At 36.6% G+C, this 27127-nt stretch overlaps 1 protein-coding gene and 2 non-coding genes across 4 annotated transcripts in view; 1 reads left to right on the top strand and 2 right to left on the bottom strand.

Annotated features, from left to right (window-relative positions):
* LOC101896595 (integrin alpha-PS1) overlaps positions 1-13031 on the bottom strand; it is a 188551-nt gene extending 175520 nt beyond the window's left edge. The window contains exon 1 of one of the 2 annotated variants that reach the window (XM_059122116.1): positions 11440-13031. In XM_059122116.1, the coding sequence (XP_058978099.1) occupies positions 11440-11630 (191 nt within the window). In that variant the 5' untranslated portion in view covers positions 11631-13031. The remainder of the gene's footprint in view (positions 1-11439) is intronic. The other variant, XM_059122117.1, reaches the window with a different exon arrangement.
* Positions 13032-15354: 2323 nt separating this feature from the next.
* TRNAG-GCC (transfer RNA glycine (anticodon GCC)) lies at positions 15355-15425 on the bottom strand. The gene has a single exon. It is a non-coding gene; the product is annotated as a tRNA-Gly (tRNA).
* A 254-nt stretch (positions 15426-15679) lies between these two features.
* TRNAG-GCC (transfer RNA glycine (anticodon GCC)) lies at positions 15680-15750 on the top strand. Its single transcript has one exon. It is a non-coding gene; the product is annotated as a tRNA-Gly (tRNA).
* Positions 15751-27127: the final 11377 nt, after the last annotated feature.

Below are 27127 nucleotides of genomic sequence, written 5' to 3'. Positions count from 1 at the left end.
AGCACTCTTCTTTAAAATCTACGTTGGACGCCACTAAAAAATGGTTTATTTTTATGACAGACTTTTGATTTTATTAATGTTATATTTTAAATTGTGTCCATTTTCAACGCATTTTGATCAACGTTGGGCGCCAATCTCAAATCATAAAGTAAATGAAATAATTTTCTTTCCTCGGATTAATAATTTTACTAAATGAGCATTTTTTAACTTTGTCCATGTTGGGCGCCACTCCAAAAATTATTTATTTTAATGAGAGATTTGAGATATGTGTTTTTTGTTTAAATTTTAATAAGAAATTTGAACTTAAGTTTGTATTAACTCTTTTAACTGGAGCCTACCAAAATTCTTAGCATTATTATTTGCTTCTTGCTCAACCTACAATTCGGAAAGAATATTGAGCACTTTTCCTTGAAATCTTCCTTGGGCGCCACTTCAAAATGGATTATTTTTATGACAGTCTTGTGATTTTTTATTAACTTTTTTAATTTGAAATTTTATAAATTTGGCTTCTCTATAAACTCTAAACTGTGGAGCATTCATAGTTTTAAATAAAGAACTAAAAATAACACTCAGCTCTAACTTTATGTAACTTCACGGGTCAACTGAAAAATCTAACCTCATTATCGCACCTTTATTGTTAGGCTCTTAAATTTTTGTAATAAAACCGCTTGGCTTTGTTAGGTAATGACATTCCATCAAGGTTTTCCGTCGCTAGGCATATTTTTTAATACTATTTTTGTAGTGATATCTTATCTCTACCAAAAAATAAAAATCACATTTTTCACCACACACTGGACTACCGGTCAAGCAGCTTATAAAAAAATATGCTTGAACCTGCTCATAAAAGTCCCAAAGAAAATTAATCTACAAAATATTATTGTTCTTGATAAGTTTTTGTTTGGTTCTGGTTATGGCTACTCTTGAAATATGAACCAAATATGAACATTTGATATGCTTGTCAGCCGTTCTTATCTAATAGTCGATGGTTGTGTCATAAAACTGGAACAGGTAAATGTCATCCTTTTTTGGGTGGCTGGTATTGGCTACCTAGTGCAGAACACAATTACAACGCTCTTAATGTTATCTAATTCTCAAGATGGACGATTTTTATCTCCCGTCCAAAATGGATCATTTATGTCATGTTCAACATGACAGGTATGAATGCAGGCATGCACAGAAAGGTAGCAAAAAATTGCAGTGTTACAGCAACACCGAATGGTCTTTAGGAAGAAAACAACAGATTCGCCAAGAGATTTTAGTGACTAGATAACACCAGCAAGGAGGCAGATAGGTGAAAATTTTATAGAATTTCCCAGGAACCATAAACTCAATCACGGCCTAGGTAGATGCATGTAAATCTGAATTTAATGACCAACAAAAACTGATTTTCATGTCGACACTTGTTTTTTTTTTTTTGCTTTCTTAAAATAACCTTTTCCTGCCATGCCAAATGTCTTGAGTTTCTCTTGGTATTAGTTTCAACAGGAAGTTATGGATTAGCAGGAAAAACAGAAAAATACCTTTTCCATTTAGGTTTTTGTGTGTGCGTTTGCCGATTTATGTTTGCAATAATTATTTTTTTTGTAGAAAGTTTGTGTTTATTTTATGGCCACTTAAAAATATATTCCTGTAATGGTCATTTGATGGCGCCCGATTTTGTCAGGTTTGAGCCATAAAATCATGTTTTATGGCTTATTTCCTGATTTGTTCTCTTTTGTTTTTTTTTTCGAATATTTGCCATTGTAATCCCTGTTGACAGCTTAATTTACACAGGTATACATACATGCATACGTACATACATACATGTGTAAATATGATTATTTATGTTCAATATTTCTTTTCTATTGAAATGCAAATTGTCTATTTGATTTTGAATTTCTAATTAATAAAATTTTGTCTAAGGCCAGGTTTCAGGTCGTAAATATTTTCAAAGCAAACGGTAGGGCATTCTTACATCATTTAGCCATTGTACCGTGGTAAAAATTATTTATATTTAAATTCTCTATTTGGGTATTTATGGCTTGTCAAAACATGAATTCATAGAATTTTACATTAATAGGGAGGTGTTGACAATTTTTATAACTTTAAAATAAGAAAGTATTTTTCGTCTAAAAAAAAATTAAAAGAAAAAAAATTAAAGAAAAAAATTAAAAATAATAATTGTAATAAAACCTAAATTGTACATGGCTATAAAATTTGCAGGAAGTACTGGAATAGAAAGTGAAATTTCAGACATTGTAAGAAAATCTGAAAGGAACATGAGATGAAAGAAAAATGCTTAGAAATTTCAAAAATTATGTTCTCTATTTATTTTTATATGAATTTTCTTTGAAAATATAAAATTTAAAAATATTTTTTTATATTTGCAGGACTCCCATTATGGTAAGTACATAACTTTTCTACTTCCTTTCCATATAAGAAAAATTGTAAAATTAGGCGTAAGTTGAAAAATCTCAAAATTGTTCTCTGAATTTTCATTATTTTCAATTTTGTGAAAGTAGTTAACGGATCGGCTTCAGAGAATTTCGAATTTTCTCCTCCAACTAGAGCTAGAGGAAGGTCTTCGCATAGAAGGGCTGGATGGTATTCGCATAGAAGAGCTGGAAGGTCTTCGCATAGAAGAGCTCGAAGGTCTTCGCATAGAAGAGCTGAAAGGTCTTCGCATAGAAGAGCTGAAAGGTCTTCGCATAGAAGAGCTGAAAGGTCTTCGCATAGAAGAGCTGAAAGGTCTTCGCATAGAAGAGCTGAAAGGTCTTCGCATAGAAGAGCTGAAAGGTCTTCGCATAGAAGAGCTGAAAGGTCTTCGCATAGAAGAGCTGAAAGGTCTTCGCATAGAAGAGCTGAAAGGTCTTCGCATAGAAGAGCTGAAAGGTCTTCGCATAGAAGAGCTGAAAGGTCTTCGCATAGAAGAGCTGAAAGGTCTTCGCATAGAAGAGCTGAAAGGTCTTCGCATAGAAGAGCTGAAAGGTCTTCGCATAGAAGAGCTGAAAGGTCTTCGCATATAATAGCTGATAGGTCGTCGGATGAGTGTCTTAAAACGACAGCAGTCTGAAGTTGTTTGCAGTTTTTTCATCTCACCCTGTATATATTTCGAAATAATAAAATCGGGGGTATTTTGATATAAGGGCTGTATAAAAACGGCTTATTTCCATAACAAGAATTCGAAATTCCAAAAGAGATTCTATAGAAAATATGGCAAGCAAAATGTGGTGCACGTCCAAAACAATCTTCATCTCTACATCACCAATACCAACAGTGATCCAAAATTACCACCATTTAGTACTTTTTAAACAATTATTGAACGTATATTCAAAATCAGCTCCTTCCCTCAACAACAGACACCAATAGTGACATCCATATCAAATTTCAGGATTTCATCTCTATAATTTCCCCCATTAACAAATTAAGTACCATTTAGTATTCAAATCCAAAACCAGCTCCTCCTCTCAACCAATAGTGATATTCATATCGAATTTCAGGATTACAGCTCCATTTCTTCATCCCATACCAAATGTGGTACCATTTAGAACTTTTCGCACAAATATAGAATACATTTTCAAAAAACCCATATCTCAATCCCATATACAAACAGAGACCTGAACATCAAAGCCCTATCCCTTCACCGAATACCACATTTAGTACATTTCGTACAAAAATAGAACGTATTTCCAAATCCAACTTCTTATCTCAATTCCAGATACCAACAGAGTCTTTAAAATTAAATTTCGGTATTCCAGCTCTATTCCTTCGCTCAATACCCAATTTAGTACCACTTAGTAATTTTCGAATATATATAGTACTCATGTCAAAAAAAAGCTCTTTCCTTTAACCACTAACACCAATAGTGACATCCATATCAAATTTGAGGATTCCAGCTTTATCCCTTCACCCCATACCCTATTTTGTACCATTTAGTACTTTTCGTACAATTATAGTGCACATTTCCCAAAACCACTTCCATATCTCAATTCCAGATACCAACATAGATCTCAATATCAAATTTCACGATTTCAGCTCTATCCCTTCATCCAATACCAAATTTAGTACCATTTAGTACTTTTTGTAAAATTATAGAACACATTTCAAAAAAAAAATCCAAGAGAGACCTCAATATCAATTTTCAGCATTTTATCTATATCCCTTCATCCAATACCCAATTTAGTACTATTCAGTACTTTTTGTACAATTATAGTACACACTTTCAAATCACCGCCAAATTGCAAACCGAGATACCATCAGTCATCTAAATATCAAATTTCAGGATTTCATCTCTATTCATTCACTTAGTAACTAATCTGGTACTATTTAGTACTTTTCGTGCAATTATAGCAAAAATTTCCGAAATCACCTCTATATGTCCATTTTAGAAATTTAGTACCGTTTTAGAACTTTTCGTTCGAACCTTCAAGTTTAAATGTCCAAGAAAAAAATTTGGCACATCTATCCTGAGTTCCATCAGTGAGCCTCATTGCAAATTTCAGAATTCTACTCATTCCGTTTTCCAATACAAAGCATGCAATTTTAGTACATACTAGTACTTTTCGTAACCTATTGGTACGAATTTCCTAAGCACCTAGACAGACCCTCGTGCAAAATGTCTAGATTCTAACTTCAGCCGTTTCGTCCGACTGCGACCCTGTTTAAAGGGAGTTGTTAACCATATTTTGAAAAAAGAATCATAAAGACCCTCTTGTTGAGTCGCTTGAGGGTTAAAATTCCTGAAAAAAATATATATATGTATGGTGTCTTTTTCAGTATTACAGATAACAATACGAGGGCTATTTTAGTCAGGAGTTTTAAATCTTAAGCGTGTCATCAAAGGGGAGTATTTTTGTTTCTTTATTCAAAATATGTTTAAAACTCGACGGAATCTTAAACCGAAAATTTTCAAGAGTGTGGAAGAGGGGAAAAATGGAGGAAATTTTTAGTTCTCCTTTCATAATCTGCAGAATTTTTTCAGTTAATTATTGAAAAATTGGATTTTATCGCACCTTGTTATTGCTAACTTAGTATAATCTTTCCTACATTTTACCAAAATAGCCCAAATTTTTTTTTGGCAGATAAAAGAGAGAGAGAGAGAGATAGAGCGAGAGAGATAAGTTGATTTTAATGTTGTGTCAATATCGCAGGAAAGCTCACCAAAGTGTGTGTGTCTCTCTCTCTCTCTCTCTCTTCTTCCCTTGGGTACATTAGACCTCAATTCTAGTTTTATGAACTGTGTTCACAAATTGGCAACACTATTTAAATATTGTGTTCATATAAAGTATGAACAATGGTTTTTATTAAATATTATAAAATAGAAAATAGTCAATATCAATGGAAATAAACCAATTTTTGAATGAAATGAATCAGGAGTCTGAGATTGAAATTATCGACTTTGTCAAAACGAGTCCTTGAATTTCTTCTTCTTTTTCATACCTTATCTACCTACGTCAGTTTTTTTTTTTAATTACCCCACAAATACTAATTATATATTTGCACTACACTATCGTCATATGCTGTACCAAGAATTCATTAACAGTTCTATTTTGTTCCCGGTAATATTAGTCACAATTTTATTTTATCGTTGTTTTTTAAGTTTTTTTTTTTCTTCTCTTCTCATTCTGCATCATTATTGCCCCGGTAAATATTTGTATTATTAATAAGAGAAAACTAAAACGAGTCATATGTTCTTATTTCCTGTGGATTTTTTTTCTACTGGTAATGAGTTGAAAAAATATGTACCTTTATTGCCGGCCGGTCGGCCGGCTCCATGTTCTGAATTACTTTGCAAATAATACAAGAAAAATATCATAAAATTGTTTTTTTTTTTTTTTTTTTTGCAAAGCCTGTTATGTTGTCTTTTTTTGCATATTTTTCGCAAAAAACTTGTTTATTTTTTAAATAAATATTTAAAGGTATCTTATAACAAATAAAGATAACAATCATGAAAAGAGAATGAAGAGGGAGAGAAAAATCCCGAGACACTTTGCGGCAAGTCACGTTTTTCTTAGCTGGCTGGCTGGCAAATGCAGTACAGCATGCTTCAGTAATTTACGTTAATGAATGAATAAAACAAATGTTATTTAAATTGGATTTTTTCTTATTAAAAAAAGAAAAATTAAATAATAAAAAAGTAACGCAAAAAGGAAAGACCTTTTTGGAATTGAAGCGAAAAAAGATAAATTCCGATAGGCCTTACCCTGAAGAACGACTCCACCAAATTTGCTTTATTTTAATTATTTATTTATTTTTTTTGTAGGAAATTGCCTCAGATGTGTCCATAACACGAAATATTTCAGTCTTAAAAATATTAAAAAAAAATCCAAAAGACCAGACCTTTTTTGAAATGAAGCCAAGAAAAGAGCACTTTCTCGGGGTGAAGCCATTGAAATTCCAAAAAGTGCAAGAACTTACACCGCAACAGAAAGAAAATAGACTCAAAAGAGCAAAACAGTTGCTTTGCTTGGCCGTAAGTCGTGAACTGCCGAATTTGGTTTTCTCCGATCACAAACAAACAAAATGATCGTGTTTTCTTGCCAAAGAGGTCAGCTGAAAATATGAATCTTCGGTTGACCACCAGAACTCAAGCGCCGGCCATGGTGATGGTGTGGGCCGCCATAACAGCCGATGGTCGCTCTCCGCTCGTATTAATCAGAATATATTCTGGAGGGTGTATTAAAGCCTTGGGCACGCAAACATTTTGGCTGCAGACCTTGCACATTCCATCAGGACTCAGCACCATCGCACTCAGCACGCGCCAACCAAGAATTGTTACAAAATGAGGTTGCTCGCTTCATTTCCAGCGCACAATGGCCACCAAAATCTCCGTATACCAATCCGTTGAACTATTGTGGCTGGATTATTTTGAAATGCAAGGTTGGCACTAAAACATACCAAAGTGTCGATCACCTTAAGCAAGCGCTTCGCCAGAAAGGGGCAAAATACCCGAGAGCAACATTCGGGCAGCATGTGACGATTTCATTGGCAGTTTGAAGGCCATTATTCGTGTTAAAGGTGATAAATATAAACAAATCTAAACTTATTCCAAAATTTGATGCTATTTCCGATATTTTTTGCTTTAATTTAAAAAACAAGTAAGCAAAGGCTATAGTCGTGCGGAGCAGACCATGTGATACCCTACAACACTACAATATGATATTATGTTATGTCCAAATCCATTTTGGAAGATTTCGCTTTTGAAGTTATGTCACGGAACACCGCCCAGCATTTTGACAAGGGACATTTGCCCAATAGTTACGCACTCCGTCGTGCTGTTAGTTGTTGCGGTCCAGTTTACAGCTAAATATAATCCAATGGTCATCCAAAATGCTAGATTTCTTCCCTGTCCTTAACTCTCTTCTCAGGCGTGTCGATTGGCTTCAATTGTGTGATCAGGAATTTTTTTCTGTTTATCTGTCTTATGCGATCATCTCCAAAAGTAATAGGGTTCTATTCTGGCCCTAGCCCCACCTACATTCTAAATTTCGTGAAGATCGGGCCATAATTGCGACCTGTAGAGTGATTGCAATTTTACATGGACAGACGGACATACATAGCTAGATCGACTCAGCTCGGCGATATAGGAAGATCCATATATACTTTCCTATGTCGAAAACCAATATTTCGAGGTGTTACATAATTTTTGGCCCAACAACACATAGTGTTGTAGGTTATAAAAAATGTAAAAATTATGTCGTTTGATTTTTTATAGTTTTTTTTATCTCACCCTGTATATCTGTTGACAAAACCCACTGATATGTTTTAATTTGTTAAATAGAAATTTCAGCAATGCCCAACATAAGGCCGTATCTTTCATGTCTCCATCAAAAAAAAAGGTTTTATGGTCTAATCAGTTTGGGCCATAATTCTTCACATATGTTATCCTATAAAGCATGTCTGTTTGATAACAGCCTTATTTCCGCCAAATTATGGCATAGGAAGAGAATTATCGTTTTTATAAAAAAGAAGTAATGATGTCATTTTCCTTGCCCCACAGCGAAACGAATATCAACAAAATTAAGTTACAAAACTTTAAAGAACAAATTAAATTTTTGTTCAACACCAAAACCAAACACACAACGCGGCTAATTGTTTGGCAACAAAAAAGACAAATTGATTAATTAAATTATAGCATATCTCAGCTCTCAGTGTAGCAAATACAAAACTAATAACAGAAAATTGTACTTGGAATTTGGAAGAAAAAAAGAAAATGTAGCAGAATGCGATTCCCCCCTCCATTCAGGTAGCCAACGATATTCGAGTATTCCACAAATAAAGGTAAACAGATATGAATTGTTGTGGTAGGAGACGAGTATCATATCAACAATGTTGTTGTTTTTTGTTGTTGTTATTATTATTATTGATGGTTAGGTGACACCGCTCCTGGGCCCTCCGTGCTCAGGTTCTGTTCTGCTGAAAGAAAAAATTAGTTTCAGAACTATTTTTTTCGCTATCATTATGTAAATACTTGTTTTGTTGCTGTCATTTTTTCATACAATTTTTTTTATTTACATTTCTCCGACGGTCCGTCCATTGGTGCCGTGTATTAGCTTTCTGAACGAACGTATTGTATCGATTGACTTGCTTTTGAAAGTCTAGCCAGCTGATATCAAGAAATGCCTCAATACGCTTGTATATTGAACTTTACTTTAGGGCTATGAGAGAGCCAGCGAACATGAGATATGATTGAACACAGTATAGTGTATTGAAAGTAAATATTGATATGAAATAATTTGTTGTATAAATATATGTACATGGGTATGTCTATATTCTGAAATGTACAGAAGTCTTGCCGAATAGGGGAATGCGTGAAAATAACACTTATTTTGGGAAAAAAATCATAAATGTTAAATTATATTTTTTTTTTGAGTAGAAGAAGTTTTAAGGGCTCTAAAATCGGATAAGCCTGTGTTTATAAAATGGACTCCAATTAGAGGATCAATTTTTCTAGGGAGTAAAATATCAAATGAAAAAATTTTGTAAAGAAAACATCTTTTTCGTTTCATATTTTTATAGAATCAGGATCTATTACCAGGGGCTTTTGCGGGGTTGGTTATATGGTTTATCTTTTGATTGATTTGAGGCCCAGTTTAAAACATATATACGAATTAATTGGAGAGGAATGGACAAAAAACTGAGAATTTTCTCTTATTGTCGAAATTAAACAAATATATGCTCATGTTGGGCGCCATAATTTGGAATATATCAATTAAACAATACAAGAACCGAAATACAACTTATGTGTCACATAAAATAGTTTACCTGTAGGGACCCAAGATACCAGAAAAACTGCAGATTTATGAATTGAACTAAACTAAATTGAACCACGGCGAATTATCTCGGTTCCCATGAACATCTGAACAATTCTAAACTTGTGAAGGAATATTTTGTGGGAAGTAATATAAATTCATTTACATTGTTTTTTTACTAAACGTTTAGACGGGTTTAGCTCATAGGATATTCTGTGTGTTCCCATCTTTGGGAAAAGATTTGATGAAGGATACTGCATCAAATATAGAATATTGAAAGGGTTTACTAGTTATTCCATATTTTCTACAAAGCATTTCGTTTCTAATCACTCATTGTCAGGTGTGATAGTTTATTTTCTAATACCCCACGTTGGGCGCCAACATTTACTCTGATGTTTTTTCTGCAATACTTTTCTTATTTAACTATAGTTTTAGTTTGTTTCGAGACCTCTAGTTATTATATATTATATTTTCTATTTGCCCGCGATTTTTGTACCCTCAGCCATATGGCTACAGAGGGTATATATCATTTGATACGGCCAAAGCGTGCCTCACCGAAATAACGACTTTAGAGCCTGGTACTCTTTGGGCCAAATCCGTTTCAGGACATGTGGAGACGATCTAGGGGTAGGGCCACTCTATCATGAATAATTATAAGTCTTATAAAATGTGAAATAAGCATCCGATTCTCCTCAAATATCCCAGTCTTTTTACTAACACAATATCTGGTGTGAAGATCTGCCATCGTTCCTCTCCTTCTGGTACTTCCCCCAAATTCCGATCTAAATCTATATTCTATCTACATTCCTTAGTTCAAGGTCTTATTGCTTCCAACTCAAAGACCCATGTTGGGCGCCACATTTATGCTATTCTCATCAATTCTACACCAGATAATTCTAATTTTTTCTTGACTCTTTTATTTTTGTTTCTGCAGCTCCCAATTCAAATTCCCAAATTGGGCGCCGCATTTATGATTTTGTTTAAATGTTATTTTCCATCATACGTTCGTAGATTATTTTTTGAAAATTTCCAAAATCTTTGAATTTTCAGTGTGGCATCTCTCAACTAAAATAACCGCATTTGGGCGCCACTGCTATTTATCTCATATTTGTGTTTCTTTCAATTAGAGTCGTTTTCAATCTCCTACACGAGTTATTTTTTCTTTCAAATGTTTGAAGATTCCTTCATATTTTCTGGAGCTCCCCACGTTAGTCGCCAATTTTGCGTCCGTTTTTATTTAGTTCACATTCCCCACCCTTAGAGTAATTTTGAATCATCTATACGAGTTTTTTTTCAAATATTGGAAGATTCCTAACTCAAATCCCCGCTTTGGGCGCCACTTTTGTGTCAGTTCTCCTTTGGTACACATACCTCAATCTCAGATTATGTTTTTTTTAATTGGTAAGAATTCTTGAATTTTTGGTTTCTTTCGGAGTTTCTAACATAAAATCTCACATTGGGCGCCACTTTTGAGTCTGGCTTCCTTTATTACGTATTTTTCATCTTCACTGCTAGATTATGTTTGTAATATTCCCTAAATTCTTGAAATTTTGCTTTTACAACTCCCAACTTAAATTCTCACGTTGGGCGCCACTTTTGTGTCCGTTTTCCTTTATTACGTATTTTTTCATCTTCACTACCAAATTATGTTCGTAATATTACCTAAATTCTTGAATTTTCAATCATGCAGCTCCCAACTCAAACTCCGCGTTGGGCACCACTTTTGTGTCCGTTCTCCTTTGGTAGACATTCCCCAACCTCAGATTATGTTTTTTTTTAAATTGGTAAGAATTCATGTATTTTTGTTTTGTTTCGGAGTTCCTAACATAAACTCCCACATTGGGCGCCACTTTTGTGTCCGCTTTCCTTTATTACACATTTTCCATTTTCAATACTTAATTATGTTTGTAATATTTCCTAAATCTCTGAATTTTCAATCATGCAGCTCCCAACTTAAATCCCCACCTTGGGCGCCACTTTTGTGTCCGTTTTCCTTTATTGCATATTTTTCATCTTCACTTCTAAAATATGTTCGAAAATTTTCTTAAATTCTTGAATTTATGCTTTTTGCAAGTCCCAACTCATATTCTCACGTTGGGCGCCACGTTTATATTCCTTGTTTTCTACCATCCTTCTAAGCATTTCCTCCTTATTTTTACCCCCAAATTTTTGTAAGTATTTATCTTAAATCTCCATTCTCCGTACTTACCATTTAGTGTTATTTGGCCAATTGTATTCTCCCACGGTGTGCGTGGCTATTGAATAGCCAAAATACGATGTTGGATTTGCATTGAATTTAACAATGGGCAGGCGACTTTCCAAGTTGAACGAGTGGGTCATTAAGACACCGGCTACTAAAACAAGTAGCGCCGTTGATAAAATCCTTAATTCCAGTGTCATGATTGACCGGCGAACTTTTGAGGTTATGTTAAAAAAAAAACAACTTTTTTTGCTACGACGAGTGTTTGGTATTTTTTCTCCTTCTTCTTTCAAATATGAATGGTGGGCTTTTTTTCTTTAGATTTGAAAATTCTTCATATTTTTGTTGTTGTTTTGCGATTTTTTGCTGCTTTCTTTCCGTTTTTTGTGTTTAGGGAGAGAAGAAGATGTTAACAATGAAGATGATTATGATGTTGGGCGCCAAAAAGTATCTTCGTTGGTTTTTTTTATTTAATTTTTTTGTTCTGGTTGGAATTCCTCCTTGCTGTGAGGTGTGTTTTTTTTTTTTTTTTTGTTTTTGTTTCTTAATAGGCCATGTGCAAAAAAGCCTTTCTTTCTTGCTCTTGGACCTTACACACTTTTATCCACCGGTCTGTGTTCAATCTTTGCCCCTTTTCGACCACGTTTGTGGTGTATGTAAACAATTTTTAAATTAATTGCAAAAAAACCGGTCACTGGTCACGTTGTTTTTGTTATTTTGTTTTCAGATAGTTTTTTTACTCCACTATATGTTTGTTATTATTTTTGTTGTTGCTGTTGTTTTGTATCTCGTTACTCTCACATACGGTTTTATATTCTTTAAACCGTATAAAGCTTTGACTCCCAGTTATCAGTTATTCCAACGACTTAGGGAGAGATAGAGAGAGAGTCGGCCTCTTGAGATTTAGTTGTCTAATATCTCTTCTCAGAGTAAGTTTCGGGGTATCTCCTCTGTGAAACAAAGTATCCAAAGTAGTTTGAAGTTTGGCGGAGAGAGAGCGAGTCCGGTATGAGAATACCTTGTTCGTTCCACTCGATGTATTTGCTTTGGCATTGACATACACGCTGGCTGGCCGACTGGCTGGCTGGCTCACGTTAAATAGAAAATCACCTGACGATCTGCGGGTGAGGTGGGGAGACTTGTTCTCTAAGCCTTTTTCGTGGTATTTTGCATTTACTTGGAATAACTCTTATGGGAAAGATGTAGATGTAGGTTTTAAGCCGCAAAAGACACGATGCGCGATGCACACGCTTGGCTGGTTAGTTGGGTGTAACCAGATGTTAACAATTAACCTTCATGGAAAAGATACTCCGATGCACATCCATCCAGCGCACCCATTGAAAAAAATAAACACTTTTACACCTTTGGCAACAGGTAGGCAGGCAGGCAGGCCTCAAGGTTTGGTCCAGGTAGTTGGTATCCAATAGAAAATAATGCACTTGTCACGCAGCCCAATGGGTCAAAGGTAGGTAATTTTGTTACTCTCTTATTTTTTGCTTAACTTTCAACACCTGATTATTTAAATTTTCTTCATACACACACACACATTCACAAAAATTTTCAATTATTTCTTTTCATAGGTTTTTTATTTTTTCTTTTCAAAAGCAAATTCACGTGGCTTTTGGCAAAAACAATTTTATTTTATTTTATTTTATTTGAATTCTTTTTTAGCCAAAACTTTGGCATGCTTTACGATTCTATATGTTATCTCACTTAGCCTCAATATCTTATCTCAAACAAAAAAAGCGAGCACACACACAAAATTATTAATTTTCAACTAAAAACATTTTTCGCACATTTTTCCAATAATTATTTTTTTTTTAATTTATTTTCTCTCTTTCACTTCGCAGCAATATTTTTTTTAACAAAAAGAAAATACATTTTATTATTTGTTTATATTTATTTATTTAATTTTTTTCATTCGATTTTTGTTACGTTTTCCTAGTTCATCAAACTTGAACTGTTGACCGTCATTATATCGTCGTGTTCGTGTTCTTCGTCGTCGTCTTCTTCGTAACTTCCGCTTTCCGTCAACACAATGCGAACGGTTCAAAATGTTGCTCTCAACTGACTGATGTTTGAGAACACAACGATGGCAATTCTGCCACTCGCTTGCTCGAAGAGTATAAAACAATAACAAAACGAAGTTCGACACCAACATACCGGTACAACATGTTCGCTGTAGCAGGCCATCATACATGTCGCTTTGTTTATTTTTATCCAAACGAAGTTTATCTGTTGTTACGTTGCGTGAGTTTGGTCGCTTCAAAACAAATTTGTTTGAGGGTTGTATGGCAATAATGATTTTCAAACTGTAAAATGACTACAGAAATATTTTTTTTGAAACAAAAACCACAATTTTTTGCCAATAATACCTAAAAATCTCCACTTTTATATCCTTCACCATAGTATGGAGGGTATATTAAGTTTGTCATTCCTCGTCTGTAACACCTCGAAATATACATTTTAGACCCCACAAAGTATATATATTCTTGATCAGCATAAAATTCTATGTCGACGGACGGATCGCTACGTCCGTCCGTCTGTGGAAACCACTCTAGCTTCCGAACGAAATGAAGTAGGTTGATAAAATTGTACACAAATGTGTATTATGTCGGCAGGATTTTTGGTATTGAAGATGGGACATGCAGGTCCACGTCTTCGTATAAACCTCACATAAGGATACCTCCCGACATTCGGTATTTTGACGATTTAAGTGGCATTATTCATCGGAAATGTTTTAAATTTAATATTTAAAGTTCGTTATGTTCGCCTATGACAGAAAATTGTCTGTGCAGGTCCACACCTTCGTATAGCCTCCATATAACGGTACCTCCCGATATTCGGTATTTTCATGATTTTAACGACATTATTCATCGGAATTGTTTCAAATTTGGTATTTGAAGTTCGTAATGGATACTACAGCCTACGACAGAAAATTGTCTGTGCAGGTTCACGTCTTCATATAGCCCTCATATAAGGTTCCCTCCGATATTCGGTTTTTTTAGGATTTTAGCAAAATTATTCACCGGAATTGTTTCAAATTTGGTATTAGAAGTTCGTGATGAATGCTACAGCCTAAGACAGAAAATTCTCTGTGCAGGTCCACGTCTTCGTATAGCCAACATATAACGGAACCTCCCGATATTCGGTATTTTCATGATTTTAACGACATTATTCACCGAAATTGTATCAAATTTGGTATTTGAAGTTCGTAACGGATACTACAGCCTAAGCCAGAAAATTGTCTGTGCAGGTCTACGCCTTCGTATAGCCCCTTTATAAAGGTACATCCCGATATTCGGTATTTAAATGATTTTAGCGACATTATTCATCAGAATTGTTTCAACTATGGTATTTGAAGTTCGTAATAGATACTACAACCTATGACAGAAAATTGTCTATGCAGGTCCACGACTTCGTATAGCCCCCATATAATAGTACCTCCCTATATTCGGTATTTTGACGATTTTAGCTATATTATTCACCGAATTTCCATTTCAAGTTTCGCATTTGAATATTGTATTGGCTTATGACAAAAAATGCCTATGCGGGTCCACGTCGTCGTATACGGGTTGAGATAAAAAAACTGCAACAAAGTTTAACGCCATAATTTCTACATTTTTTAAAATTTAATTGATGAAAGCAAAAAATGTCGGAAATAGCATCAAATTTTCAAATAAGTTTAGATTTGTTCGAATTAGTCACCCTTGGCACGAATTATGGGCTTCAAACGGCCAATGAAAGCGTCACACGCTGCCCGAATGTTGCTCTGCGGTATTTTGGCCCATTCCCGGCGTAGAGCTTGCTAGGGGTGATCGACACTTTGGAATAACAAACTTAATATACCGCCATACTATGGTGGAGGGTATAATAATATTTATTAATGTGTAAAAAAAATTTAAAAAATGAAAAAAAGTCAATTGCATCGGCCGGGAATCGAACCCGGGCCGCCCGCGTGGCAGGCGAGCATTCTACCACTGAACCACCGATGCTGTGTGGAATGGGGTAAAACCAACCACAATAGAAAATACGAACCAACTTAAAATACAACTTTCACAAACTACTCTTTTATTTATTTTATCAACACTCTAAGCTGAAGACCGACCGGATAGCTAGTCGCTGCTTAGTTGGGTGATAATCTTCGAAAACAAAAGCAATAAAAATATACATCCACACAGTAGAGAAGCGACGAGAAAGCAAGCATCAATATTCGGCACGACCAACAGTGGAGTGGGGATTTCAACAAGCATCGGTGGTTCAGTGGTAGAATGCTCGCCTGCCACGCGGGCGGCCCGGGTTCGATTCCCGGCCGATGCAATTAAATTTTTATTATTTTCTTATAATTTTTTTCTACATTTTTAGACATTTAAGAAATATTATTTCGATTTTAAAATTCTTTGATCAAAGCGAAATCTTAAATTTTTGACATTTCTTCTTCAATTAAAAAAGTACCTGCTATTTTTCGAGGGTAGCTATTCTGACAAGTTCTTAAGCAATTCACAATTGGTGGTCATGGCCATAATTGACACATTTAATAAGCTCTTTAGACAAATATGACCCCTATTTCAACTTCTTTGGAGATTTTTTTTTTATTTTCTTTTTTATTTTTATTTATTATTTATTTATTTTTTTTTTTATTTTGACTTGAAAGCCAATTTTTGTAATCCGCCCCAAAATTAAGCCTGCAGCCAATTAACAATTCATAAATCACCGGCATTAATTCATCAGAAATTCAATGTGCGGATCTTGTAACCGACCAACAAGTTGTTGTCTATCACAAAAATTATGGCGGGCGGGTGGAACAGTGAAAAGACACTAATAAGCCGGAGAATACAAACAACATTCCGACCAACGAACCAACCAGCCAACCAGCCAACAAATAGCAAATTTGTTATAATCACAAGAAATCCATCTAAAATGTCAAAAATTAAAAAAAAATACTAGGCGGACAGACAGATATCAAACCAAAACCGCAGTAACTATCAGAACTGTAGGCGTTTATTTATTAAACGCCCAAAAAAATTACATTAAAAAAGCCTGCGCTCAAATGAAGCAACCGTCCAAAGCCAACCAACGGACATATCAACTCAAGACCAACGCGATCACTCCATGCTTTATCGGTGCCATGTATCATTGGTTGTTTGACGAACACCAGACATTGAATTATATTTTCAGTTGAGTGCTAGAGGAAAATCCAATCCAAGAGATAATTTGAAATTACAGCTTGTTAACATTAACATCTTCTCAAAAAGCGAAAATTTATAAAAAAAAAGATCACTTAAACGCCGACTTAGGTTTGGTAGTGGATTAAGAAGTGGAACTCACACACACACAAGGGTGGTGTTGCAAACTATCAGTGTAAATAAATTTTTGTAGAGAAGGAAGGGAAAGACCTTGTAAATTAAGAGTAGCTTAGAGGAAATCCGATTTTCGGAAATATCAATCTTATACAAGCTACATGATCATCATTAAAATTAGTCTTAGTTTAAGAAAATTTAAAAATAGCCTAAAAATACTGAAATATGTAGCATAAATTTTACAAGGAGCCTAAAAACATTTCTTGCAGATATTTTTTTATGAAAAGAAACCTTTATTCCAGAAATTAAAAATTAAGAAAAAAAAAAACACATTAAGTCTAGACTGGCCGATTTTTTAAGGCCCTCCACTATGGAATAAAATTTTCGAGATTCAATTATTTATTGTGAGTTTAAAATACCAATATGGGAAATATGGCTATATAGGGGTTATACGAAAACGGATACCTATCAAAGAAAGTGGGAGCTTCAAGTTTGGGAAGGATCCGCTAAATAGAGGCTATACGAAAACCTGAACCTGTCAGTAAGGGTGTGCGCTGTTGCAAACCCCTAAATACGAATTCTTAAAAAAATGTTCCTGAAAATGAGCCAGAAATCACACAAATATCTAATATGGATGGGTGCAGCTATTCGAGTACAATACTGACCTGAATAAACAATTGTCTGTCATATAAGGTGAGACCTATTGCGCTCTCCAAATACCAGCTTTGAAGTTAAAAAACGGATGTGCGGGGCTATGGGGCTATGCAAAATAGTCGACTGATACAACCCAAACACAAATAAACGTCTATACATAAATTTATGTAAATAATAACTACAGGGTTGCCCATATTCGACGGACCCATAATTTTTTTGAAAAATCAAAGAAAAAATAAAAATTTGTCGGTTGGCAATGTTAATCATTTAATTTGTTCCAAGTAGATTTGTTTACATCAATTTTTGAATATGATATCTCTCAAATGGCCGCCTCTGGCGTTGATGACGTATTGTGCCCTTTTTGCTGCATTTTCCATCGTTTTTGCCATTTCGGCCGGAAAAGCGGCTATTTCTTCACGAATGTTGTCCTTGAGCTCTTCTACGGTTACGTTACGGGTTGTTAACGTAAACCTTTGACTTCAAATATCCCCACAAGAAGAAGTCAGGCGACGTCAAATCGAGCGAACGCGGTGGCCAGTCCAAATCACCACTTTTCGACATCAAACGACCCGGAAACAAATTCTTCAGAAAGTCGATTGTTATGCGACTTGTGTGCGGTGGAGCGCCGTCTTGTTGAAACCAGAACTGCCTCATACGCTTTCGACGAATAATTGGCATCACAAAATTGGTCATCATGTCGCGATAACGCTCCTGATTGATGGTAACAGCATGGCCATTTTCATTTTGGAAGAAAAACGGCCCAATGACCGTTTTCGTACTAACGCCGCACCAAACTGTGACGGGAAAAAATGCAAATCAATGCGAATAATCCGTTGTAAAGTGGACCGAGCCATGCCCAACAGCTGAGAACGGCGTTTTTGGGATGTTCTTGGGGACCTCTCAACACTGGCTCGTACGGCAGCGATATTCTCGGCCGATCGCCTTGGTCGACTTTTATATGGCCTCTTCGGATTAGAAAGAGCCCAGTCGAAAATTTTTCGTATAAACGCTTAATGGTGTTCTTAGAAGGCGCACTTCTCACATTTTTTAATGTTTTAAAAGCCCGTTGAGTTCTCACAATTGACTTCTTCTGTTGAATGTGAATTTCAACTATTTCAGAGCGCTCGCGTGGCGTGTATTGGTTCATGGTAAAAATCTGCTTGGACTGACGCTTCAAACGCGGTATGTGACATCTCTGTCAAAAGTTATGGCGTTGCCAGATGGGTCCGTCGAATATGGGCAACCCTATATGATCCTTTTTTGAATGCGTATTATGGCTGTCCAGCAGCTATAATTTGGAATCTGAGGGGAGGGAGGGAGTAATATTTGGGAGGCATATCCAAATCTGAATCGATCTGTGCCAAATTTGACAGAGTTATTTGTACCTCTCGTGTCAAATAACATTGCTATAGAGTGCATGAAAGATTACATCAAAAATATATATATCGCAGCAATAGATGTATGAGAACTGAGTTTGATGTACAATAAATCTAAGATTGGATATGGAAGCTATATCCAAATCTAGACCGATCTCGATACAATTTCTTGGTTATTTCTGAGCTGTATTTAATATATATGTTACCATATATTATTGTTTTGGAGTGCATGTTACGATTGTGAGGGACTAAAACAGCAAACCGATTTGCTTAAGAAGAGGGCTAAGCAAAAAATGTCGGAAATAGCATCAAATTTTAGAATAAGTTTATATTTGTTTGAATTGATCACCTTTGGTACGTATTATGGTCTTCAAACGGCCAATAAAACCGTCATACGCTGCCCGAATGTTGCCCTGAGGTATTTTGACCCATTGCGGCGAAGCGCTGATCGACACTTTGGTATTTTTTAGTGCCAACCTTGCTATCTGAAATACTCCAGACACAATAGTCCAACGGATTGGTATCCGGAGATTTTGGTGGCCATTATGCGCTGGAAATAAGGCGAGGAACGTCATTTTGTAACCATTCTTGGGTGGCACGTGCTGAGTGCGATGGTGCTGAGTCCTGTTGGAATGTCCAAGGTCTGCGGCCATAGTGTTCGAGTGCCCAACGCTTTAATACACACTCCAAAATATTTTCTCGATAAAATTCAGCATTTATTTTGAAGTCACGGTCGATTAACACAAGCGGAGAGCGACCATCGGCTGTTATGGCGGCACACACCATCACCATGGCCGGCGCTTGAGTTCTGGTGGCCAACCGAAGGTGCACATTTTCAGCTGACTTCTTTGGCAAGTAAACACGATTGTTTTGTCTGTTTACAAACTGCTGGAGAACGAATGTTTTCTCATCGGAGCGGAGAAAACCAAATTCGGCAGTTCACCACTTTCGGCCAAGCGAACCAACTATTTAGCTCTTGTGAGTCTATTTTCTTTCTGTTGCGGTGTAAGTTCTTGAACTTTTTGGAATTTCAATGGTTTTACCCTGAGCTGATTTTTCAATATTTGCCGAATGGAATATTGTGATATGTTCAGCTCACGATCCATTTTTCGACCACTGCGATGTGGGTTTCCATCAAGTCACTTCTTTACTTTTCGAACCATTTCTGTAGATGTTGCTGTTTTCTTCCGTCCACTTCCTTGCCGTCGGGCTACGCTACCAGTATCACGGTAACGAGCGATGGTACGAGACACAATAGAGTTATGATTCCAGAATGCTGGATTGCTCTAACGATATCCACTTGTGGTTTTCCAGCCAAATATAAACAAATCACACTATCACGCTTGAATTCCATCACGAATAACTTTTTTTCTGGAAAATTCTCATCAAAATGCTTTTGTACGCTTGTAAACAATATCATGAGCTGTCACTGGAATAATTTTAAGAGCTGTCGGACGAGTGGCTTAGAAATGACAGGAGTCTGAAGTTGGTTGCAGTTTTTTCATCTGCTGTCTGAATGTGCCAAGTCTGAATGGAATCGGATGTTAATTTCGCGTTTAATGAGCTTCATGGGTACTCAAAATTTTGACCCCTTTCTGAGAGAGGTACCAGTAGGAGTGGACCGATATATTCCATTTCCACATGAGACCTTCGGTTAATAACAATTTTGTGATGTGTGTAATTTCGAAAGAATCCGACTTTTACTTTATAATTTATACTATTTGATTATTCAAAATGTTTACCCTTTGTAAGGGAGGTCCTTACTCTTTCTGTGCAGTAAAATATTTTTTGAAAATTTTGACCTTTTAAGGAGTTTTTTTTCCAGAAGGAGTGGACCGATATCAACGAATCATCAACGAACTCAATCTATGTTTGATAATAATATTACGATGTACCAAATTTGGACCAAATCGAGTATTCCATTCGAGATTTATCGTGTGAACTAGTCAGACGGACGGACGGCCGGACATCACTAGATCGACTCCAAATGTCATGAAACGGATTTGGTACAAAGAGACCTAGGGTCTAAAAACGTTATTTCGACGAGGCACATTTTGACCGTATCAAATGATATAGACCCTCTGTAACCATATGGTTGAGGGTATAAAAAACTGACATAGGCTGAGGAATCCGACGGGCATTTTTTAGCGTGTTGTGTTAAATTTTATCAATATCAATGCGTTGTTTAAGAGTGTAGCGTCCAATTCTTAGACGGACGTATTTGTCCTAACTTCCACTAGAAGATAGAACAGATCGGGGTATCTTTCCTCCACCATAATGAATCAAATTATAATACTGCCTTTATATTGAACGATATCCCCGAGGCCACTCTACATTTTTATTTAAATCGTATGGGCTTATTTACCGATTTGAATCATACTCCAACATATACACCCCTTCTTCTTCTCCTTCTTCTGAAGCAAAATAAACTGAGTCTTTCTTTCATATTTAGAATAAATTCAGCCGTTTGTGGTATAAACTTTCATGTCATTTACAACACACTCCCAATACACAGGGTGTCCAATGACAAGTTCTTCCATTTCTCAAAAAAAAAAAAAAAAAAAAAAAATGGGAACACCTTTAGAGAACATCACACCCACACAGCAAACAAGTAATTCTCTGGCTGCTAATGACTTCCACACGCGGCTCTTAAAGTGGTCGGCCCTTTTTCTGTCATCTCTCTCTGGCGACCATTAAAAAGGGTAATTTAAAATAAAACATTTTTCAGTTTTATTTCGAAAAATCATGTCTTTTGAATAAATGATCAATTAGTCGTCCATTTGTTTTAAAATGGCTTAAAATCCAAACCAAAATACATCAAAATATTGAAAACATATGGTGTTGAATGTTGCATTTCAAAGTGACAGAATCCAGCGAAGAACATTAGTTGCAATGGTCTGTTGAGGATGATTATGATGACGACGATGGAAATAATGACGATGATGATGAAGAAAAAGAAGATGTAGTCGGCCGGCCATTAATGCCACAACATGTAGAGTGGAGATTACAATGATCTCTGAGTTTGTTGGATTTTTTTGGAGAATTCCATAACGAAGTAAACACCAGTATCTCATCGCGCTATAAAAATAAATAAATAAAAATTGCATTTTTGTGTTGTGCGCGGGCGCAGTTGTTCAAACACTTGGAACAAACATGAACCGCGCGAACACACACACACACACACGTTCCCTACCAAGTAGATGGCGAAAATAACACACATTTGAAACTGGAAACCGCCAATGATTTTTAAAACATTAGCGAACCCTCCAAAACCAAACGAACAAGGCGTCTCATTCATTTTACTGTGAAAAACAGAAATTCCCGCATCAGACATTCTTCCCTTTTCGAATCCACACAATTGTTTTATTTCCCATGCAAAATCTGTGACTTCTTGTTTCAAATTCTGGCCAGGCAAAGACATTTATATGTCGGTATTTGCTTAACGACAAATGCACACAGATTGCTCTAAGAAAATATTATTTTTGGAGTTGAACGAAAATATTTAATGCTGAGATAAGTGTTTCAAAATAAGGGGTATTCGGTTTCCATGCTTGGCTACTTTAATCCTTTTGTTTTGCTTGAAAAGTATAACGTGGTATTTGAGTGCTACTTACGGGATTATACGTTTATTTTGGCACATAATTTGTTAATATCGGGGTAGGGCAGTGATATTTTGAGATAACAGACAAAGCAAATTCGAAATAAACTCAAAAAAAAAAAAAAGATTTTTTCATGGAAGAGCTGAAGGTCTTCTCATAGAAGAGCTGAAGGTCTTCTCATAGAAGAGCTGAAGGTCTTCTCATAGAAGAGCTGAAGGTTTTCTCATAGAAGAGCTGAAGGTTTTCTCATAGAACAGCTGAAGGTCTTCTCATAGAAGAGCTGAAGGTCTTCTCATAGAAGAGCTGAAGGTCTTCTCATAGAAGAGCTGAAGGTCTTCTCATAGAAGAGCTGAAGGTCTTCTCATAGAAGAGCTGAAGGTCTTCTCATAGAAGAGCTGAAGGTCTTCTCATAGAAGAGCTGAAGGTCTTCTCATAGAAGAGCTGAAGGTCTTCTCATAGAAGAGCTGAAGGTCTTCTCATAGAAGAGCTGAAGGTCTTCTCATAGAAGAGCTGAAGGTCTTCTCATAGAAGAGTTGAAGGTCTTCTCATAGAAGACCAGAAGGTCTTCTCATAGAAGACCAGAAGGTCTTCTCATAGAAGACCAGAAGGTCTTCTCATAGAAGACCAGAAGGTCTTCTCATAGAAGACCAGAAGGTCTTCTCATAGAAGACCAGAAGGTCTTCTCATAGAAGACAAGAAGGTCTTCTTATAGAAGAGCTGAAGGTCTTCTCATAGAAGAGCTGAAGGTCTTCTCATAGAAGAGCTGAAGGTCTTCTCATAGAAGAGCTGAAGGTCTTCTCATAGAAGAGCTGAAGGTCTTCTCATAGAAGAGCTGAAGGTCTTCTCATAGAAGAGCTGAAGGTCTTCTCATAGAAGAGCTGAAGGTCTTCTCATAGAAGAGCTGAAGGTCTTCTCATAGAAGAGCTGAAGGTCTTCTCATAGAAGAGCTGAAGGTCTTCTCATAGAAGAGCTGAAGGTCTTCTCATAGAAGAGCTGAAGGTCTTCTCATAGAAGAGCTGAAGGTCTTCTCATAGAAGAGCTGAAGGTCTTCTCATAGAAGAGCTGAAGGTCTTCTCATAGAAGAGCTGAAGGTCTTCTCAAGAAAGAAGGTCTCAAAGAAGACCAGAAGGTCTTCGTATAGAAGACCAGAAGGTCTTCGTATAGAAGACCAGAAGGTCTTCGTATAGAAGACCAGAAGGTCTTCGTATAGAAGACCAGAAGGTCTTCGTATAGAAGACCAGAAGGTCTTCGTATAGAAGACCAGAAGGTCTTCGTATAGAAGACAAGAAGGTCTTTGTATAGAGGACCAGAAGGTCTTTGTATAGAGGACCAGAAGGTCTTCGTATAGAAGACCAGAAGGTCTTTGTATAGAGGACCAGAAGGTCTTCGTATAGAAGAAGGTCCAGAAAGTCTTCTCCCCACCGAAGACCAGAAGGTCTTCTCCCCACAGAAGACCAGAAGGTCTTCTCCCCACAGAAGACCAGAAGGTCTTCTCCCCACAGAAGACCAGAAGGTCTTCTCCCCACAGAAGACCAGAAGGTCTTTTCCACATAGAAGACCCAAAGAGAGAGATTATAGAGAGGTCTTCTCTCCCAGACGACAAGAAAGTCTTCTCTCCCAGACTACCAGAAGATCTTCTCATATAGAACTAAAAGGTATTCTCATAGCAGACCAAGAGGTATTCTCATAGCAGACAAATAAGTCTTCTCATAGCAGACCAAGAAGTCTTCTCATAGCAGACTAATAGGTCTGCTCATAGCAGACTAATAGGTCTGCTCATAGCAGACCATAAGCTCTTCTTTGAATAAAAGACCAGAATGTCGTCGTGAAGAAGACTTTTTGGGCTTCGTATAGAAGAGCTGGTAGTGAATCTTTGCCTTATACATTAATTCGAAAAATCTCATGAAATGTCCAGATACATTTGAGGTATTCCTTTTCGAACCCAGAATTGCTGCGGCATCCTTTGTTCGATATATTTTGATTACTAGCCAGATAATTCATTATATTTCTTTAAGATGAAAAGATAAACCTTAGATTCTGCAAAAACAAAAGATAAAACAGTGTAAACGATGCTTCACACACCTTGTCAACAAAATGTTGCTGTGCGAAGATTTTTGTTTGCAAAACAAGCCAAGCGAATGACATATCCTGCAGGTCTACTTCATCATGGCCGGCATAATCGTTATCTTTTGTTACACAAAATATTGCATTGGTGGCAAACAAGTTTCGTTTTGCATTCAATGGTTGTTGCGACACCCAGCTAACATGGCCGAAATGTATGCCCACCGTCTGATAAAAATCGAATGTGTCAGCCAAGTACTGCCGTCGTCATATTATCATCGCTAAGAGTGCCATTTCAGGCTCTAAATCTATTTTTTCGGCCTAACTCCTCCTCTGCTCTGCGCAGAAGATATGATATTGCAAAACTTGAATATTCTCATGAAAAATACAAGTTTCACACTCTTGTTGTAGCTGCCAACAAACATATGAACCAACAACATAAATTGTTGGTTATGCATCCCATAGTCGGTCCAGTGCATCCATCGCAGCGCTGTGGCTTATGGGGGTACCCTATTCCACAAATGTTGGCTGGCTGGTTGGCTCCCACACATGTTGCATTCGATTATTTCTTCTTCAGGCATAAAACAACATTTAATTTTATTTTGAGTTACAACTGGAGTTTGTGTGCAATGTAAAGATCCCAGCAACAACAACAATGTGTTTTAAGTGTTTTCTTATTTTGTCGTTGCTTTAACGACGTCTTGATTGATGCCATTTAGCCTAGCTGGCTGTTGGTGGTGTTGGGCTCTTTTTGTCGACCGACTTCGTTTCGGTTTATGAAATTTTATGACAAAACTTTCAACCAAAATATTGCTGTTTCGGAGTTGCATTTAATGAGGCATGAATATTTCCAAACAAAAATCCCTAATTTTTGGTCCATTTGTGGCTATGAAGAGGGCAATTTTTATGGCCAACATTGTTCTTGATGAGATTTTATAATGTCGCGTAATTACAACAGAGAGCAGAGCGCGGAATGCATTTTATGTTTGCTGCCTAATAAAATTATGAACCATAATATGGAATGATTTCAGCGGAATTTTTGGTGGGAAATAGTTGAGGAAAGTTGCAATAAGGTTTAGTTGAAAATCAGACAATTTCGGAGACGATTTTTCCTTGTTATAACTTCATTATATTATGGCTACAGAGGATATATATTATTTGATAGCGCCTTATCGAAATAAGGGTTTTGAACTCTAGGTTTCTTAAGGTAACATCAGTTTTCGGATATTGCGTAGCCCATCTATACACATATCCTTCCATGTGAAAGGTCTTCTCACAGAAGAAAGAAGGGTATTCTCCTAGAAGACCAGAAAGTTCCAATAGAAAATTGGAAGGTGTTCTCGAAGAACTTGCGCAGAGATTTCTCAGAGAGGACCGAACGTCCTCATCTCGCAGAAGACCAGAATGACTTATCAAGAGGATTTTTTCGTACAAGTCTAGAAGGTCATCATCTTGTAGTCCAGAGAATTTTTTAATCGAAGACCTTCTGATCCTTCTCATGGTAGACCACACCTTTTGTCGATGGAGGTCCTACAAGGGGAGGCCGATTTTGCCCACTTTGGACCTCAATCTAAATATTATAAAATTTTTAAATATTGCCCTCGATAGTTATCATGCTTCTGGAGGCCTTATAACAGGGCACCTTCTTGCCTTCTTCCAGAAAAGATTCTTGTCTTCTATTAGAAGACTTCTATGGGAGGACCCTGATTTTCTATAAGAAAGGCGCTCTTTTCTGGATTTCTAAGATGCAGACAAGAGATGCGATCTATTGGTTCTCCACGAGAAACCTACCTGCTATGAGAAGATCTTCCGATTTTCTATTGGACGAACTTATGGTCTTCTATGAGAATACCTTTCAATCATCTGTGATCCTCCTTGAGAAGACCTCCTGGACTTCTTTGAGAAAAATTTCTGATCTTCAACCCAAGGATATTCTGGTCCTCTATGTGAGCACCTTCTGGTCTTCTCAAAAAAGAGCTTCTGCGCCTTCCTCTTTGAGGAGACAGTCTGGACCTCTATAAAAAGACTTTCAGGTTTTTTATACGGAGACCTTCAGGTCTTCTATAAAAGGAACTTCATTGTGTTTCTCGTGAAGACCACATGGCTTCAATGAGAAGACTTATGTTTTATGATAAGACCTTTGGTTTTTTACATGGAGACCTTATGTTCGTCTTCGAAAAGACCTTCTGGTCTTCTGCGAAATAAGAATTTTTGTCTTCCATCAGAAGACACTCCGAGTGAGAAGACCTTTCTCATATTTACGAGAAGACCTTTTTTCCAATAGACCTTCTGTTCTTTGATGAGATTAGGCCGTTTGCTCCTCTGTGTGAAAAAATCTTCTGCTCTTCTTCAGGTCTTCTGTGAGAGAAGGTCTTCTTTTCTTCTATGAGATATCTACAGCTCTTCTATGAGAGAAGGCCTTTTGCTCTTCTATGAGAGAAGACCTTTCGCTCTTCTATGACTAGAAGACTTTTCGCTCTTCTATGAGAGAAGAGACCTTTCGCTCTTCTATGAGAGAAGAGACCTTCAGCTCTTCTATGAGAGAAGAGACCTTCAGCTCTTCTATGAGAGAAGAGACCTTCAGCTCTTCTATGAGAGAAGAGACCTTCAGCTCTTCTATGAGAGAAGAGACCTTCAGCTCTTCTATGAGAGAAGAGACCTTCAGCTCTTCTATGAGAGAAGAGACCTTCAGCTCTTCTATGAGAGA

This window comes from Musca domestica, unplaced genomic scaffold, assembly GCF_030504385.1.
Source record: "Musca domestica strain aabys unplaced genomic scaffold, Musca_domestica.polishedcontigs.V.1.1 2, whole genome shotgun sequence".
Taxonomy (NCBI): domain Eukaryota; kingdom Metazoa; phylum Arthropoda; class Insecta; order Diptera; family Muscidae; genus Musca; species Musca domestica.
Note: the sequence above shows the minus strand (reverse complement) of the source record. Positions and strands in the feature narration are given on the sequence as shown.